This window comes from Arachis ipaensis, chromosome B1, assembly GCF_059453495.1.
Source record: "Arachis ipaensis isolate K30076 ecotype BB chromosome B1, ASM5945349v1, whole genome shotgun sequence".
Taxonomy (NCBI): domain Eukaryota; kingdom Viridiplantae; phylum Streptophyta; class Magnoliopsida; order Fabales; family Fabaceae; genus Arachis; species Arachis ipaensis.
This window is the reverse complement of record NC_142436.1, coordinates 1,992,018-2,012,777: the sequence shown is the minus strand read 5'-3', so window position 1 is coordinate 2,012,777 and position 20,760 is coordinate 1,992,018. Positions and strand designations below refer to the sequence as shown.

Below are 20,760 nucleotides of genomic sequence, written 5' to 3'. Positions count from 1 at the left end.
AATGGCGAGGGACAATATATAAAATTTATAGATAAGATGATGAGTGATAATGATGATAAGATTGTAAACGAACTATAACTCAAATGGCATAATTTTTTTATACTTATTTAAAGATTGTGGGATCAAACTTTTTTATCTTTGATAAAAAAAAAATGATAACTAAATCCCCGACCATATATATCATCAATGTATAATCATTTGTTGAAAATATTATTTTATAATCATTCCTAATTTTTCTAAACCTAATTTTTTTTTTACAAAAGATAGGAGACTCGAACCCGCAACCTCTTAATTGAGTATGAGGAGACTATACCATTTGAGCTATTACTCATTAGCTTTAAATTTGGAAAGATATGTGACTCGAACCCGCAACCTCTTAATACATATAATTTTAATCTAAAAGTTATCTATTCTATTTCTATTGTCGATAATACTAAAAAGATAAAAAAAAATAAAATTTATGTTATTTAATATCATTAATTATTACAACAATTAATAAATATTAAATAAAGCAAGTTCTGATTATTTTTTATTATTTTTTTTATCATCAAACATTTCCATTATTGTATTGTGTATATAGTAGAAATATAGAGAAGTGTTGGTATTTCTTTTTTAAAATATTAAAAATGATTATACTACTTGTACACTAAAATTAGTCACTAGTATAAAATATATATTAGAATATAAATATATATTAAAAATAAATTAAATCACAGATGTATTTATATACAATACATTAGTAAATAATTTTAATGTACGAATAATATTTTTATATTTAAAATTATACTAAAACTTAAACATTTTTATTTATATAAAATACTTAGCATCTCAACTAATTTTATATGTGTTACTATTTATTAATACACACATTTAATTTATGAAAAGATAAATGCCTATAAATATATAATTATGCTATATATATGTAAAAAAATAAATCAATTACCATTTACCAAATCAACTATTCGAACAATACAACATATATATGTTAATTAACAACTACTATAACATAATTTAATGTGAAGTACTTAATTAATAACATTATCCGATCCCTGCCGTCGGGAACCTCGGAGGAAAGTTGACTATTTGAGAGCCAACGTTTCTCCACAATTTATACTAGCATTATTGTTCCAAATAAAAAGCTAGAGGTTGAAAAAAGAGGTATTGGAAGTTGGTAAAGGCTATGGTGTCTTTGAGATTGTGCTTTAACTTACTAAAAAAGACAAATAGATAATATTTAATAAATTTTAAATATTTTACTTTTTACTTTAAATATTTTATTTTTTACCTTTAAAAGTAAATTAGGCAATTTAAGTACCATAATAAAAGACATCATAGAACTCCCCTTGCAAGTTTCACCCCCAACATACCTGGCTTTTTTGTCTTCTCCATTTGTTAATTGTTAGGACAATGAAATAATGGATCCGCTAATGTGTATTATCAATTTTATTTTTAATAATCATTATTTAAGTTTTCATTTTATATATATAATAACTTCTTTAATCTTAATTTTCACAAATTATATATACAGACTTTTCTAAGATTGTATTTATTGACCAAATCCAATTCTCAATATTACTTTTAGGTTATTTTTTCTTATATTATTATTGTATCATTAATTATTTTTATATATTTTAATATTTATTTAATTTTATATAAATAATTAATTTAATGACTAATTTTTTACGTACACATATATACATAACATCATTATTTTTTTAACATTACTCAACATATTTATCAAAAAAAAAAAGACATTCTTCTAACAATTTAATTATATTTTTATAAAAGATTATTATAATTATGACCTAATTAAATACACATATAAAATTATTTTACACTCACAATCTATCAAAATTATATATATATATGTTCACATACACATACAAATAGAAACAACCATGAAACCATATTCCATATCCCACTCAAATTCTAAGTACTCTTATTGCATAAACATTAAAAAAAAAAATAGTAATAATGTTGAAATCATCACCATTATCACTACTCAAGGTCCTGGCCTTGATCTTCAAATTTTGGTCATGGTGGACCTTATTATTATTAATGTTCGAAGGAGCCCTAGGAGACCCTCAAATCAATTCACTAATCAAGGCTTGCGGAAAGCTGGGCCCAACCAGGTCGATCAACTTCAAGAAGATTCTAAATGCAACATTGGAAGACCTCAGAAACCAAAGCACAAGAAAGAACTACTTTGGCACTTCACATAATGTTATGGGAGATGACACTATATATGGCATGTTCCAATGTAGAAGATACCTTTCTAACACCGATTGCGCCGCCTGCGTCGCCGCTGCCACTGCAGATATCCTTAGTTGCTCCGGTGGGATTAGTTCCCATCTAGTATACGATGGGTGCTCCCTCAGGTATTCGTATATATATACCACCCCACGTACACATCCATTTTATCATTCTTCTACAAAACTCGTATTATAAACAACAAATAAGAAATATTAGTTATATGCGATGTTAGACATATAATTATTTATATTGTCTTCGATTCTATCAGTTTAAACTTTTAAAAAGAATAGTATCATAATATGATATCATTCTAATTCTAAAAGATATAGAATTCAATTCTTAGTGAATTCTAAAAAAAAAAAAAATAGTATAAGACAAATAAAAAAATATTATAAAAAAAATTAAGTAAACAAAAAAAAATTATTACTTAAAAATTATTAAAAATATAACCATTCATATTTTTTCTTCTTATCAATTTAAACATTTAGAAAAAATAATATCTATTATTGCTCTTTTCATTTTCTATTATCCTTTCCATTTATTATATCTATTTTTCTGGTTATTTTTATACTAACAGAAGAGTTGGATAACAAATTTGTTTAACAAAATGTCCTTATTTAATAACTAGTTCATTGAATTGATTATATCAAAATTTTATTGTTTAGTATACTTAAAATTATTCTGTTAAATAAAAAAAATATTATATAAATAAATTATTTTTATAATTAATTTTTTTATGCATTTTTAAATTAATTTTTACTGTATCAATATATTATTATACCAACTTGATTGAATTTAATTATCAAAATAACTTGGCCATATAATTTTACTATTATTTATATATGTATAATTTATCTAAAAATTTATATATATTTTGTAATTAATGGTTTTATAATATGGCATTAGAATATAATTATGATTTAAACATATAAAATTTGATATAATATTTATTACTTATATTTTTCCTAAAGATAGAAAAGTTTGAATAAAAGACAAAAACATTCATATGCATAATAATTTATTGAGTAATATTACATAACTAATAAATATTAATATTTTTTAGTATTTAGTCAGTAATAATTTATATTTATATTTACATACGTTTTACACATAAAAAATATATAATTTGTATTTATATTTATTATATTTTTATACACATAAATCAATATAATTTATACCCATATATTTTAAAATTTTTACATTCATATTTAATCTTTGTACTGATAAAATAATGTCCAAAAATACTAACTAAAAATTATTGGTTCAAAGAGTTTTTCTAATTTACTGTTGATTACTAAGTTGGTTGATCAATCAAATTTAAAAATAAGAGGAGTTAATAATTGAAAAACAAGCCCATCAAGTCTTTTATTAATAATACCAATCATGTCATGTATATACATTCCGAAACTTTCTGCCGACAATAGTTAAATTAAGGTCAGATTAAGATGAATTATTTAATATAGAGTTGAAATTGTTTTTAGATATGGACCATTCAGCTTCTTCACTGAGGCCATTCGTGGTGTCAATGGTATTCTTTGTGGAAATCAAACTTCAAAGGGAGAAACCAATAAGGATGATTTTAGTGAGGAAGTAAAACAAGTGCTAAACAAGCTACAAATAGCAACACCCAAAATCCCTAATTACTATGCAGCAACAAAGACACAATCAATCTATGCTATTGCACAATGTGTTGAAACTGTTTCAGCAAATAGTTGTCATGATTGCCTCAACCGTGGATTCAACAGCATACAAGGTTGTCTTCCCTACACAGATGGTAGGGAATATGATGCTGGCTGTTTTATGAGATACTCTCACAAACCTTTCTTTGCTGATAACCAAATCATTGATATCACACCCTTCTTAGACAAAGGTATATTCTTTTGGAAGAATTTCAAGTGTATTAGGTATATTGGTATTTTAACCATTTTAACTATTAATATCAATTATAAAAAAAAAAAAAATTATATTAATTAAAATTTACTGTTAAGATTACTGGAATATCGGTATTTTGAATATATTTAAAAAAATTTTATATTTTTTATGAAAAAATAAATATGGAAAATTAAATTTTAGTTAATCAATACTAATTAATTTTAGAATTTATTATTTATAATTCAAGGTGTAGAATTAATAGTTTATAATTTAGGATTTAAATTTTAAAAAAATAATTTTAAAAATGCCGATTAATATTGAATGAAAAAAAATTGGTTATTACCTGTATTACTTTTTTTTATATATATACTTTCAATCCGAATTTGAGTCCATCAAAGTCTATTAATTATATGTATACTGGGATTGCCACTTCAATTAGTTTAGAATAATTATCACGTCATTATTTTTGTTAACTGTGTCAAAAATATAATTAAATAGTGATGTCATATGGCTAAGTTATTTTGATATAATAAAAATTAGTTAAAAAAAAAAGAGAAGACGCATAATTAGAAGAAGAAAAAAGATTTGATTAAATTTAATTACAAAAATAGTTTACCCACCCAATATTTTTCATAATCAAAACATGTTTAAAATGATAGAAATAAATCGAAATAAATTGAACGTTATTCAGTTTTTTATTTTATTTTTTTAAATATTTAAAAAAAATAGACTTTACTATTATTATTATTATTATTATTATTATTATTATTATTATTATTATTATTATTATTATTAATTTTTAATTCATGAAAACTTCTCTACTCTCTCTACAGGTGATTCACGCAAGAAGTTGTATATAATATTTGGTGTTTTGGGAGGTGTAGCTCTTATTATTATGGTCTTCTTTGGATTGTGTCGTCGTTTATGTGCCGGACTTAGTTTCAATAAAACCATGAGAGTTCCTAAAGGTAAAACTAACTTGAAAAATCTTTGGTTATATATATATATATATATATATATATATATATATATGGTGTTTTTATAAATATCTATCATTGTATATATGGTTATTAATTTGTTTTTTAAAAGGTACAATCATAAGTCCGTAAATTAAATATTAGTTAGACAATGACGTGTTACGTGACATAATGATATAATAGATTAATGTTATATATCACAAAATTTAAGATGATACTTTAATTAATTATTTTATAGTATGCGATATTAATCTATTATATCATCATATCACATAAAATTAAAATCCTAAATTATAAATCCTAAAATTTAACGTCATGCGATATTATCTAAATATGAAAAGACTAATTTGACTAACAAAATCTTTTAAAAACTGATTTAAAAAAAAATTAACTTTCAAAAATGAATTTCAACATTAGCATCTCTTGTATAGATAAGCACCTCGACCATTTATTCGTTAAGAAGCTTAAACTTGATTTTATAGTTTCTTTATTATTTAACTTATTTGCAGGTGAAGTACCAGGAGCAACCAAGTTGAAAGCGCCAATTAACTATAAATACAATGATTTAAAAGCTGCAACAAACAATTTTAATGAAGAAAATAGACTAGGAGGAGGTGGCTTTGGCAATGTATACAAGGTAATAAAGGAATGCTAAATGACAAGAAGCATTTACTGTTTTTAGTCGGTACAAATTAAAAATATATCATTAGATTATTAGAATAAATATATTAGATTGATAATAAAAAATATTGGTAAAAAATAATAAATTATGTGAGTCTCTACTATCTGTTCATGAACAAATTAAACATTCAAATTCATATATCTAAATAGAAAAGTTGAAGGAATACTAGACTTTTAAGATGTTAGAGTATAATTAAAATCAATTAAAATTAATTAGTATCATTTATATTTATATAATATATCTGTATATTTATTATAAGATTTTATTCTTTTATTACTTTGATTTTTCTAGCACCTATATATATCCTTGTACATTGTACCTTTACATACACATTTACTAATATACTCTTCAGATTACTCTCTTATTTCTAACATCTTATCAAGAGCATAAGATTTTTTTCTATAAAAATTGGTTCATAGCTCCTTGTTTTCTTCTTCTGTCAATGTTCTTTACCCTTGTTTTTTCGATCTTTTTCCGACGCTTTGGTTCATCACCACCCTTACCACTGTCTTCATCTCCTCGTTGCAAGTTCAACGAGTTTGAAATCGTCACCGGAAACCACTGAATGCGTCGCCTAAAGCTTGTTGTCCGCTTCAGGTTCTCCATCCTTACAGACGCCTCTAGCACCGTTGGATCCATTCCCAGGATCAACGGCACCGCATCGCACCATGTGTCACGCCAGGTAGAACCCATGGATCCGCTTTGACTCGCGCCATGCCCGACCAGACTCGCGCCATGCCCGACCATACTCGCTTCCCAATCCGCGTGCCACCTCTTTGCCGTATCAGCGCTGATGAGTTTTGCTCCTCTTCTCACGTGTTGCCACGTGTCCTTCTCCTGCTGACATGGCGACTAAAGTGGCAGACAGTAGGACCCTCCCTAAGATTTTTTTTATGTGACCTTTTTTCGATTCTGCCTCCGTTTTTTCATTTTTTTTTCTTTCGAATTTGCAGTTTTTTCTCTTTTTCGTATTTGTTTCTGCTATTATGGAAAAACCAGATATTTTTCAGCCTATTTCTGTTATCCTTGATGGCTCCAACTATGCTCATTAGGTTGAAGCTATGCGAGGAGTTTTTAAAGAGCAAAAGTTATGGCGTTACGTAACTAGTGATGTTGTTTGTCCTATTAAGCCTACTGTGACTGAAAAATCAAAAGATAGGACCTCCAAATCCAAGGAAGATGTTAAAAAAGAATTTGCGAAAAAATTGAAAGATTGTGATAGTAAAAGTCATCATATTATCACTTGATTTTGCAACACTTCTACTCCAGGCATTCATTTACGATTCAGGCATTTTGAAACTGCTAAAGAGGTATGGGATCATTTGGCAAAATATTGCACTATTTCTGATCTCTCACATGAGCCAGTTAGAGCTTCTCTTCTTCATCAGAATTCCTTGCCCAGTCTTGAAGATGCTTTTCCTTATCTTAAGTCTGAAGCTACGAATGAAACTGTCTTTGCTGCCACAGACAGAAAGGGTAAATTTTGTCGAAATTGTAATCGTTCTGGGCATTTTTTCTCAGACTATCCTTTTATTGAATTTCGTAAATACAAACAGAAAGGTCACATTGGCTCAAATTGCTCGAAACTATTCTGCCATTATTGTAAGCTCTCTGGACACTTGATTACTAACTGTCCTGATCGACCACCACGTTTGGATTAGAACAAGTATCATTCTCGTCCCACCAATGTGCTTGCTTCTACTGCTGTTGCTGCTACTGAATCCACCAACTCTACCTCTCTCAACATACCTTCTGTCTCTCCATCCGACATTAAATCTCTTTTTAAGCAACTTCTCTCCTTTTCTGGTAATACCTTTGCTGCTTTCCACTCCTCCAGGTAATTTAAAATGGTATTTTGATTCTGATTATTTTAATCACATGTCTCCTTTGCGTCATTTTTTCGCATCGTTATCTACCACTACTATTGCACCTTCTGTCAACGCTGTTAATGGTTCCCTCTTGCATGCGACACATACGAGTTTTATTTCACAGTCAAATATTAATCTCTCTAATACTTATTTTATTCTAAAAATTAAACTTTAATCTTATCTTTGTCAGTCAAGTTGTTGAACTCAGTTTTGATGTCAATTTCTCTTTTTCTGATTGTCGTGTGCAAGATCATCGGACGAAAAAGATTATCGGGACTGGATGTAAAGTCAGAAGATTGTTTGAGCTCGAGAACCTTCATGTTTCTTCTTTATCAAATCTCTATGCTGTTTCCTCTCCATCTACTTTTCACTTGTGGCACCGTCGTCTTGCTCACAACTCCTTAGAAAAATTGTGTCCTCTTATATCTACAGGTGTTTTAGGTCAAGTTAATAATGAGACTTTTGATTGAATTTCTTATTAAACTGTAAAACAAACTACTTTATCTTTTCTATAATAATTCTTCTCTTGCTTGCTCTCCTTTTGATGTTATTCATTCTGATGTTTGGGGCCTCGCTTCTACCGCTTCTATGGGAGGGGCTCGATACTTTGTAGTCTTTATTGATGATTATTCATGTCTTACTTGGGTTTATTTGATGACTAATCGTTATGAGCTGCCTCAGATTTATATTAACTTTGCCACTATGATTTGAACTTAGTTTTCAAAGTCATTAAAATCTTCCGACGCGATAATGCTATGGAATATCGTGACTCCAAACTTTTAAATTTTCTCACTGAACAGGGTACTTTGTCTGAGTTTTCTTGTTCTGGTACCTCTCAACAAAATGGCATAGCTGAACACAAACACCGTCACATTCTTGACTCTATTCGTGCAATACTTATTTCTTCTTCCTGTCCTGAGCGTACTTGGGGTGAAGCTATTCTCACTGCTGTTCATGTTATCAATAGACTCCCTTCTTCTATTCTTGGTAATACTACTCCCTTTGAGCGTCTTTATCATATTTCTCCCGATTATAACTCTCTTCGTATTTTTGGTTGTGTCTGTTTTGTCCTTCTTTAGTCTCATGAACATAATAAATTTGAACCTCGGGTTCGTGCGTATTGTTTTCTTGGTTATGGTACTGAAAACAAGGGTTATCGTTGTTAGGATCCTATCTCTCGATGTATTCGTGTATCTCGTCATATTGTATTCTAGGAGCATCACATGTTCTCTAGTTTTTCCTCTTTTGAATCCATTCTTTCTATTCAGTCATCGTTATTCACTAATGACAATGTTGATCTTTTTCTAGTGATGATACTACAGGTTTTATCTCAAGTCTATCCATCGATCCCCCTCCTCTTCCGTCTTCTCCATCTCTAGATGATTCTAGACCGGACGATGCTCCTACTCCTACTGTCATGCCTCCTCCCTCCACTCGTTCTTCTAAAATAAGAAATTTACCTCCTCATCGTTTTGATTATCATTATTTTTCTACTATTCTTCATCACCATGAACCTAAGTCATTCTGAGAAGCCTCCACAAATTCAAGTTGGCAGCAAGCAATGCAGGAAGAAATCCAAGCACTTGAAAAAGCATACACTTGGGACTTGGTTGATCCTCCTTCTGATTAGGAAGTTGTAGGTAGTAGATGGGTATACAAGATCAAGACTTGCTTTAATGGTTCTATTGACCGTTATAAGACACGATTGGTTGTTCAAGGTTGTACGCAAGAGTATGGTATTGATTATGAAGAGACTTTTGCTCATGTTGCTCGTCTCACATCTGTTCGAGCTCTCTTTGCCATTGTTGCGATCAAGAAATGGTCTCTCAGCTCACTCAGATGGATGTGAAGAATGTATTTCTTAATGGGATTTGAAAAAGAAGGTCTATATGAAACCACCTCCAGGATATTCTTGTCTTTCCAGCAAAGTTTGTCTCCTTCGCAAGGTACTTTATGGTCTTAAGCAAGCTATTCGTGAATGGTTTGACAAGTTCAGCACCACTATATGCAATCTCGGTTTCACTTGAGCCCCATGATAATACTCTCTTTATTCGTAAAAGCGAACATGGAGTTATTCTTCTACTTTTGTATGTTGATGACATCATTATTATTGGACATGATGTTGATGGTATCTCTGATCTCAAAGTCTCCCTTCACGATACTTTTGAGATGAAAGATCTTGGTTCTCTCAATTATTTTCTTAGTCTAGAAGTCGTATCCACAGATGACAATATCTATCTCTCTCAAGTTAAGTATGCTTCGAATCTTCTTGTTCGGGCCAGAATTACAGATAGTCGCACTAAGTCTACTCTCCTTGAGCCTAATGTTTGATTTAACCCTATGGATGACACTATTTTGGATAATTCTACTCTTTATCGACAGTTGGTTGGAGGTATCGTCTACTTGACTGTCACACAACCAGATATCGCCTATCCCATTCATGTTCTTAGCCAGTTCTTGTCAGCTTCTCGTACTACTCACTATGCGGCAGTTATTCGCATTCTTCACTTCATCAAAGGCACTCTATTTCATAATCTTCATTTTTCTGCCCATTCCTCTTTATCCCTTCAGGCATACTCAGATGCTGATTGGACTGGTGATCCCACTGATCGTCATTGTACTACTGGTTATTATTTGTTTCTTGGCAACTCTCTCATTTTCTGGCAAGCTAAGAAGCAAACATTCATTACTCAATCAAACACAGAAGCTGAATACCGTGCTCTTGCTGACACCACTGCTAAGGTTGTCTCGATTCGTTGGCTTCTCGAAAACTTGGTGCTCCTCAATCGTCCCCGACTAATGTTTTTTGTTACAACCCCAGTGCTATTTAGATTGCCTATAATGATGTTTTTCATGAACGCATCAAACACATTGAGATTGGTTGTCACTTTGTTTGGCAACGTCTCCTTATTGATGTTGTTCGTCTCATAGCTGTTGGAACTCTATATCAGACTGCTGATATCTTCACGAAGGCTGATCATCCTACTCATTTTTGGACTCTAGTATCCAAACTCAAGATGACATCTTTAGCTCCCACTTGAGTTTGAGGGAGAATGTTAGAATATAATTAGGATCAATTAAGATCAGCTAGTATCATTTATATTTATATAACATATCTGTATATTTATTATAAGATTTTATACTTTAATTATTTTGATTCTTCTGCACTTATATATATCTTTATACATTATATCTTTACACATACACTCAATAATATACTCTTCAGATTCTTCTATTGTTTCTAACCTAAGATATAAAATTTAAATTATTTTCACATAACTTAAACTTTGCAATTTACATGTTATTGTGCAGGGAACTTTGAAAAATGGTAAAGTTATTGCGGTGAAGAAATTGTTCTCAGGTCAATCCAAGAAGTTGGAGGATGACTTTGAAAGTGAAGTGAAGTTTCTAAGTAATGTTCATCACCGAAACCTTGTTAGACTCCTTGGATTCTGCAATAAAGGCCAAGAGAGAATAATAGTTTATGAATACATGACAAATGGCAGTCTTGATAAATTGTTATTTGGTAAGTTCCATTAATATTGATCACTTTTCTTCTATGTACTCTGCTTCAGTTTTTGGGTATGGATATTTTATTTACTTCTTCCATTTTTAAAATTATTTTTTATTTTTAAATAAACTTAATAAATAAAAGAACAATTATTATTCTTATTATTTCCATTGAGTCTTATATATTAACAATATTGAGACAGGTAAGGAAAAAGGTTGCCTAAATTGGAAGCAACGTTATGATATGGTTTTAGGCACAGCAAGGGGATTGGCCTATCTACATGAAGAGTTTTATGTTTCAATCATACATAGAGATATCAAAAGTGGCAACATCCTCTTAGACCATGAACTTCAGCCCAAAATTTCTGATTTTGGGTTGGCAAGGTTTCTTCCAAGTGACCAATCCAAACTCAATACAAGATTTGCAGGAACATTGTAAGTTTTCAAACTTATCTATATATACTTGTTAAAGTAGTTTGTACCTTCACAAAAAATAAAAATTAATTTGTATATTTTTTTAAAATTAAAATGTTTAATAAATTATAGGTTAATAGTCAAATTAATTTCTAAAATCTAAGACATTTTTTAAATTTGTCTTTGAAAAATTTTTCTTAATCAAATTATAGTATATCAAAATTTTAAAATTAATCATACTTGTCATTCGGTCATTCCATTAACAATTTCTATCAACAATTAATGTTATGAAATGTTAATTGACAACATACATGATACTTGACATGTCTAGTATTGAACATAAAAATCTATTAATTTAGGTAGCGTTTGTTTTGAAGTATTGAGACAGAGACTGAGAAATTGAGACTCAGTATCATATTTGTTGGTTCAGAGACTGGTACTAAAATTTCTGTCTCTATTTCCAAAATTTCAGTATTTCAGTACCTCAAAAAAGTGGAGACACAGGGGACTAAAATTTTTAGAGATGGAGACTGAAACTTTAATAACATTTTATACCTAAAATACCCTCATTTCAATTAATTAATTTCAATTTTACTCTTTGTGCAAATTAAATTAGAGTTTCATTCTTATTTCAATTTCTGTCTCCCATTTTGCACCAAACAGAATACTGAGATTTATTTCAATATCTGTCTCTGTCTCTCAGTCTCAGTCTTTACGTCTCTGTCTCTCCACCAAACGCTACCTTATTTCTTTGTCCCAATTACATAAATCATATTCCCAATATGACCTAACGACTAAATTGATAGATTTTCATAAATATATTTGGTGAGCGTCTAATTGGACATATTAGGTGTCATATATGTTATCAATTAACATTTTACATCATCAATCGTTAACAGAAATTGTTAATAGAGTAACTGAAGGATAAATATAACTAATTTATAATTTTTAAAAAATTAATTTAATTGATAAAATTTTTTAGTACGAATTTGAAAAATGTCTTATTTTTTATATATTAATTTGACTATTAATCTAATAAATTATATTATATATATTAATAAATATTTAAATTTATTTTTATTTATTATATCTATATATATCATATTTATTTTAAATACAGTTTTATCAAATAATATTGTTGTAACTTTTATTTATTGAAAGTTACTTTTATTTTATTGCAGGGGATACACAGCACCTGAATATACAATTTACGGCCAATTATCAGAAAAAGTTGATACATACAGCTATGGTATTGTAGTTCTAGAAATTATAAGTGGTCAAAAGAGTACCGAAATAGTGAAAAATAATTATAATGATGATGACGACCATGAATATCTTATCAAACAAGTAAGATATTTTTTTAATTAATAATTATCAAATAATTTATTTAATTATCTTTAATATTTTGACCTGGTTTGGATATCATTTTTAGAAAAAATATTTTTTTAAAAGATTTTTTATAAAAATAAAAGTGATTTTATATTTAAATATTTTAAGTAAATTTTTTTTATTTATTAATTATATTTAAATAAAATAATATAAAAATATTTTTTATTTATTTATTATGTAAAAAATATTTGTTTTTAAAAAAAATATCTTTTTAAAAAAATATAAATGATAGTTTTTTAAAAAAGATTTTTTTTAATTTTTTTAGTATTTTTATTTTTATTATTAAAAATTTATCAAAAATATTATAAAATAAAAAAATTATTAATTTTTTTTTGATTTAATAGCGCCAAAACAAGTACATACAAGCACTTATTCTTGATTAATTATTCACATTAATAGGCATGGAAACTTTATGAGCAAGGCAAGCACCTGGAGTTAGTGGATAAGAATTTAGACCCTAATGACTATGATGTGGAAGAAGTGAAGAGAGTTATAGAGATTGCTTTAATGTGCACTCAAGCATCACCATCAAAGAGGCCCAAAATGTCTCAAGTAGTAGTCTTACTCACAAGCAAGGCCCAACTTGAGAATTTGCAACCTTCAATGCCTGTATTTATTGAGTCAAACTTGAAATCTCAAGGAAGCAATTTTGGCTCAAATGCTACCGTCTCCTCTGATTCTATTTTATCAGCTAGATGATTATAAGATGAAGGAGTAGTAATTTCACAAAAGCATGATTGTTGATAATTAAATCAAACTTGGTTTCTTTATCGGTAAGAATTTGAATAGTTTAAAATTTACTATTAATTAGATAATTGATGTGATTAAAGCATTGTGTAGGTGTATGGATGAAGGATAATATGTTAAAAATTAAATGTCATAATTATAAGCAAGTTTTATTATCATGAGATCACTTCTATTTTTTTTCTGTTGTAATGTCAAAATTTTGCACCACTTATATATTCATTAGAATTCTTGCCTATATAAAGGCATGAATACACATGTGTAACGTGTGCAATGACAAAGAAAAATGTTTAGGTAAAAGAGAGTTCTCATGAGTTAATATTCATCCATTTGGTTCTTGAAATTTGAGGTAGAATTTAATTTGACTTTTAAAATTTTAATGGATTTAAATTGGATCCTAAAATTTGTAATAGTAATTCGTATTAGTCTTTGAACTGATTTTCGTTAAGAACGTGTTGATTTGATATATTAATTTGCTGCGATTTAGATTTCTTGCTTAGGTTTCATGTGATCGAGACCTATTAGAGCTTTCAAAAGCTTGATTGTTGCTCCAGAGTTCCAAAATTTTCAAATTGAACTTGTTATTATCGTTTTCGTGAGAATGTTAGAAGTTCGTTAAATTTATAGCAGAAGATCTAGTAGATCTCAATCACATGAAACCTAAGTGAAAAGTCCAAATCTTAACAAATTAATGTGCAAAATTAACATGTCATTCACAAAAATTAGTTCAAAGACTAATACGAGTTATTATTATAAATTTTAGGATTCAAATTGAGTTAATTATAATTTTAAAGATTAATTTAAATTCGACCTTAAATTTTAGAAGTCAAATTGATATTAACTCGAGTTCTCATGCTCTTCCTCCTCATATATGCATGCATCAAGGGAATTTGAGAGTAAAAATTATTTTGAAGTTCAGTTATTTATGTGAATGAGTGAACTATTTTTATTTTATTTTTTTTATACAAAATAATATAGACATACTAAAATACACGTACTTATAATTGATCTAATAAATCAAACTACTTTCACTTTTTTTTCTTTTATACAAAACAATTTCTTAATCGAGTAAACTAATAGAAATGTCTTCTAGAGATTTATTCTTTAACGAAAATACTCTTAAAAGATTTTAAAACGAGACAAAAGGTTTATCTTTCGAAAGATACAGGCTTTTGTGAAGGTGAGAGTCAAATTTATAGTTTATTGGTTCGAATTTTTGGGCTTCTGTCTAAGCTCTCCATAGTGTGATGTATGTGCACACATTATATTTGTATTACGCCTTTGCCTTTGAGTAAAGTGATTTTGTATTTTCCTTCAAGAACCTCTTTTGATGTTATGCGATGTCATAACAAACATGTTTAAATTCTATGTCATTTAGAAATGTTATATGGTTTCTAATTTAAACCTATTTTATGCTAAGTTAGAGCTAGCAATTGTTCCTTTGAACAAAATTAAATTTAACAACTGGTTTCGTAAATGTTCGAATGTATAGTGAATTCACCAACAAAGAGAAATTGAGACCTCAGTACTTTTAAGTGCACAAGTCGAATTGATACTTGAAATGATACTTTGATGTTTAAATGAGTAAATAATCAAATAGAGTAGTAATAGTTATTTGTAGAGTGTCCATACAACTTATGGTACTCATAATACTTGTTGCAACTTTCTCTTTTTTTTATTTTTGATCGGACACGAGGGAAAGTTTTTTTATGTGACAAATTTTCCTGTAGACATCAACGAGAGAAGCTCGTAATGGTGTAATTATGATACCTCCTAAATTTCTCTGAGTTGTATTCTTCTTTCTTTTTGGGTTCTTTTTCCTTTTTCCGTGCCTGATGGGGATGTCCTAGTCGCCAGTTTGGTTCTCGCAGCCTGGCGTTTTCTTCCATATTGATATATTTTTTAGCCCGCTCCTGTACATCACTCAAGGAAGTCGGGTATCTCTTGGAGATAGAATGGAAAAATGGACCATCTCGGAGACCATTGACTAGTGCCATTATTATTGCCTCAACGGGCAAGTCTTGAATTTCCAAGCATACCTTGTTGAATTTCTCCATGTAGTCTCTGAGAGATTCGCCGACTTCTTGTTTGACTCCGAGTAGATTGGGCGCGTGCTTGACCTTGTCCTTTTGAATTGAAAATCGCGTAAGGAATTTTCACGCAAGGTCGTCGAAACTAGTAACCGACCTAGGTGGCAGGTTATCGAATTATTTCATGGCCGACTTTGTTAAGGTTGTCGGGAAAGGCTTGCAACGAGTAGCATCTGAGGCGTCAGCCAAGTACATCCGAATTTTGAAATTACTTATGTAATGCTTCGGGTCGGTCGTTCCGTCATACAGATTTATGTCCGGAATTTTGAAGTTTCTAAGAACTCTAGCCCGCATGATGTCTTCGGTGAAGGGATCTTCTCTTCCCAGCGGGGTATCTTCCCGAGTTGTGCGTGAATTCCGACCTCGGAAGTCGGATTCCAACTTCGAGAGCTTTTCTTCCAGCTTTCTTTGCCGTTTAATTTCTCTCTTTAGGTTTCTTTCTGCCTCCCGCTGTCGCTCTAACTCCTACTCTAACTGTTCGAGTCGGCCATGATGTCCATGTAGTAGTCCCATAAAGTCGGTGGAATGAGGTTGTTCTTCTCCTTCCGAGTGACGAACCTCGGAGGGGATCCTTCTGTGGTGATGACCACCCAAGGTACTTTCACCGTGTGGTTCTTCCGTTCTTGGAGGAGGTACTACAAGAGTTTGGTCGTTGTTGACCGTGTTTTGGTACTCAGGATCTAATTCCAACGTTGTGCGTCCATCTTCAAGGTGATCGTCCGCCATGAAGTGTCAATTCCCAGGTCTCCGGCAACGGCGCCAATGTTTTGATCCCTAAAACTGGACTGTCTCTGGGCCTGAACGTAAGGTTCAACCTCTCAGAGAGGTGGTCTCCGACTTAGTCTGCGTCAAGCAGCCATCGTCCGAGTTGTTTGCGAGAAGATGAGGGGTGGTACCTGCAAAACACTCCAATGCCTAAGTCAGCAAGGGTCTTAGTAGGTTTAAGTGTATTGGGGCTTAAGTATACTTGAGGGTGTCAATGTATTTATAGATGATGAGTCAATAACCACCATTAAAGTAGTTCTACTTTTGATGGTGGATAACCGTTTCTTTATCTAGGGGTTGTTGGAATCCCTCTTCTAGAAGCGGGTGAGAGATATTTGGAGTTGGTTATAACTCCTTCAAAGGAGAGTTATCACCATGTAGCATTCTGCCAATCTCTCAAAGTCGATCATTAGTTTGATGTCTTTTTAACTTTTATGTACTTTTGAGCCTGACTTATATTTTTGGGCTAGGTATGAACAAGTGTAATATGAAAAAGGTAAAAAAAAATCCGTTTAATTAGCGTATCTTGATTTATTCTTATAATATTGGTTTCTTTTTTGTTTATTCTTATAATATTGGTTTCTTTTGATAACGATTTTTAGTTTTCATGAGAATTGACAATAGATAAATGAATATCGAGTAATTATTGATACGCTAAACCGATTATCCGGCCTTCATGAGAATATTCTTTTCTTGAATAGATCGAATGGAATTCTCTAATATCTTAACGAACTATATTTAGGTCAATTGTTAGTTAGAATCTTTGTTTGCGGACTTAAATTTAGTATCAAATAGTATAATATTTTTAAATAAAAAATTAACTTTTAATTTATCAATATTAATCAATATTAATCAATTTTATTTTATATGGAGACATCAACAGGCTGAATGAGACTTCGCATTACGCCAGGACAGCCGACTTTGCGGTTAGTTCTGTTATGTTGAATTTTATGCAACCCACATAGATATATGTGTGTATGTAGCCATGGTTAGAGTAGTCACTAGGAACTAGAATATAGTGTGTATCGTTAGGAATAGGTCACTGGTAGAAATTTGGAACTCTATTTTATTTCACTTGTTTTAGGTTGTTACTATATAATTATTAATTTAGTTAGTAACTAGTCAAGTTCGATAGTTAGACTATTAAGTTAAGTCAAACTTTGTTGGTCAGATTGTTAATAAATTTATTGAATGTAATCTTCACGTAACGGAATGAGAAAATGTGTATTAGTTAAGAAGGTATATTTCTTGATAATTGAGTGTTTTATCCAATTTTTTATTTCTTGATAATTATGAATATATATATATATATATATTTTTTTATAGGCCTCGCCTTCTACTGCCCCGACGAGTGAGTCATACCCTTCCTCCACCCGACGCTATCGTCCTGTATCTGAGGGAGGCTGAATTCGGCGACATGGTGCCTCTCAGGGATTTCACATTCGACAATTCCCTGATTACAGCATTCGTGGAGCGATGGCATCCGGAGACCCACACGTTCCATCTCCCGTAGGGTGAGGCCACTCTCACCCTGTAGAATGTGGCATACCACCTAGGGCTACATGCACACGGGGACCCAGTTAGGGGGTGCTTCCGTGACCTCGGTAGGTGGTATCACACGAAGACGTGGGAGTTGGTGGAGCGGCTGCTGGGTGCCAGGCCTCCGGTGGCTCCACAGCAGGCGGCATAGAAAGGAGTCGTTCACACTAAAGCTCGTATGGCTGCGGGACCGTGTCCACCAGATGCCTCCGACAGACGATCCAGAGACTCTCCGACAGTACGCTAGGTGCTACATCATATTACTAATCGGAGGCTATCTGATGACGGACAAGTCGAACAACTTAATCCACCTGCGTTGGCTCCCACTTCTTCAGGACTTTTGGGCAGTGCCGGGTGTTGTCTTGGAGTTCGTCCATGCTGGCCTGGACGTACCAGTCACTGTGCTCGGCGACACGGACATCGCTGGCTGCACTCCGCTGTTGATGTCTTGGATATACCAAAGATTTTCTCAGCGGTATCCACCAGAGCGAGGGATCTACATCTATCCTATGACTACGAGGTAACAACTGTTTATGTCTTTATTTAGTTATCAATTTGTAACTTCTTACGACCTTCTGCATAATGAACTGCTTTTATTCTTTTGATTGGTGTCAGGTTGGTTGGATTGCAGCAGCAGAGCAGAGATCAGCATGAGGTCAGGGTCCTGCGATGGAGAGTAGCGATCGGCAGGTTACGATTCGATGAGGTTAACACCATGTTTGACACCACCACATTTTTATTTTAGTCCTTTATGTTGCATTCGTTTTTCGTGCTAGTTGTTAGTTCTATTATGGTTCTTTTAGTTTGTATGGACATCGTATGACGATCTTTCTCTGCAGGCTCTGTGCCCTCCTTGGTTCGTCGAGTAAGAAGAGTAGGGGACATAGATGTCAGTCGTCTCTCTTGTCTGCTTTAATATTGTGCAGTTTCACCTGGTTGACTGGGAGAAGCGCCAGTTCAATGGAAAACAATAGGTGCTGGCACCCTAGTCAACCTTGACAGATAAATTTGTCTCACTGTATGTAAACGAGATATACATGCGTCACGTTCACATGTCTTATCTCGTTTATACTGTAAACGAGATACGTACAAAATAATTTCATGTAAATGAGATAAAAGAGATTGACGAATTTCAGTAATTTTTAAATTTATTTAATTCTTTCTTGATTTGCAGGCTAAATTTTTCATATTTAAAGACCCGTACAAATGTACAATAATAACGTTCGTATTTAATTCCATATATATATATATATTTTAAGGCAAAACCCGGGTCTCCAGTTACTTACCACGCTCTTCTATTATTATTATTATTATTTTTATTTTGTCGCTCTCTTCAAAGTGATTTTGCAAATTTATTTTATGTCTCAATTTTTTTACATGTCTCTTTAAAATAAAATACCTTAGTATTCATCAATAATTGATAGAAAAGAATGAGTGATGATATTAAATTTAATAAATATGAGTTAGTTGTTTTTTCCTTACTTGTAAAATTTTGTTAGTAAGTTTACCTAAAATATCTATATATTAAGGAATTAAAGAAAGATGTGTTAAATAAAAAAATGACTTGATAACTCAATTCCGGTTTTTTTTTTTTTCTAGTTATTGTATTTCTATTTCTGCTTTATTATTATTATTATTATTATTATTATTATTATTATTATTATTATTATTATTATTATTATTATTATTATTATTATTATTATTTGCTTTTCCTAAGTGTTTGTTCTTTATTTAGAGATGGTATTTTATTCTATTGGTGTTGTGAAAAAATTTCATCTTTTTTTATTATGCTAATTATCTGAGTGATCTACTTACATAATTATTTATCTTATAGAATGAATTTTATCTTTAGGATAAAATTGTTTTAAATTCAATTAAAAAAAGTTTATTTATCTGGTGTCTTTAAAACACATGTTAAATTTATAAATTAATTTTTTTAAAATATAAAAAATTTAAATTTTTTATGCATTTAATTTATTTTATATTTATTAAATAAAAATATTTAAAATTTTTTATTAATGATAAACATATCATGTATCTTTAGAACACTTATTAGTTAAACCCTAAAAGAATCCCTAACTAGTATTCTTAATACAAAGTCTTATAAATTTTCTTACAAAAATTATTAAGTCTCCCAATTTAAATACTCAAAATAAAATTTGAAATTTGTATTAAATCCTATATTGATTCTTAAAATTTTAATTTATCCAAATTAGATCTTCAGATTTTGAATTATGACTCTCATTAATTTTTAGGTTCATCTTCGTTAACAGTGAATTGAGTTAGCACATTAAATTATTATGGTAGGTATTATAACTTCTGAAATGGTCTAAAAAAGATTACATTAAAAAAAAGTCAATCATCATCAAACATACAAAAAACAATCAATCTTAAGTTCTTAACTATATCAACATTATTTCATAAACCCTTATTTTAATCCAACCATAAAGAATCCAATAAACACTAAATCCTAACTTATGAATAAATAGTCAAATTTATCTATAAAAAAACTCATTTTTTAAATTGCTTTTCAAAAGTTTTTTAATTAAATTTATCCTTCAAAAAATTTAGAAGGTGTACAAAATATTTATAAGTAACAAAAAAATTCGTATTTAACGAACGGTTTATTTATTTGATCCGAATTTCTGTGACAACAT

At 30.5% G+C, this 20,760-nt stretch overlaps 1 protein-coding gene across 1 annotated transcript; it reads left to right on the top strand.

The window, feature by feature from the left end:
• The first annotated feature begins 1,974 nt into the window (after window positions 1–1,974).
• Window positions 1,975–13,664, top strand: LOC107644200 (cysteine-rich receptor-like protein kinase 2). Its single transcript, XM_088502338.1, has 8 exons — window positions 1,975–2,378; window positions 3,735–4,123; window positions 4,959–5,093; window positions 5,612–5,739; window positions 10,965–11,178; window positions 11,366–11,597; window positions 12,758–12,923; window positions 13,365–13,664. Exons 1-8 carry the CDS (start codon window positions 1,975–1,977, stop codon window positions 13,662–13,664), a joined length of 1,968 nt encoding a protein of 655 aa, XP_088358464.1.
• Window positions 13,665–20,760: the final 7,096 nt, after the last annotated feature.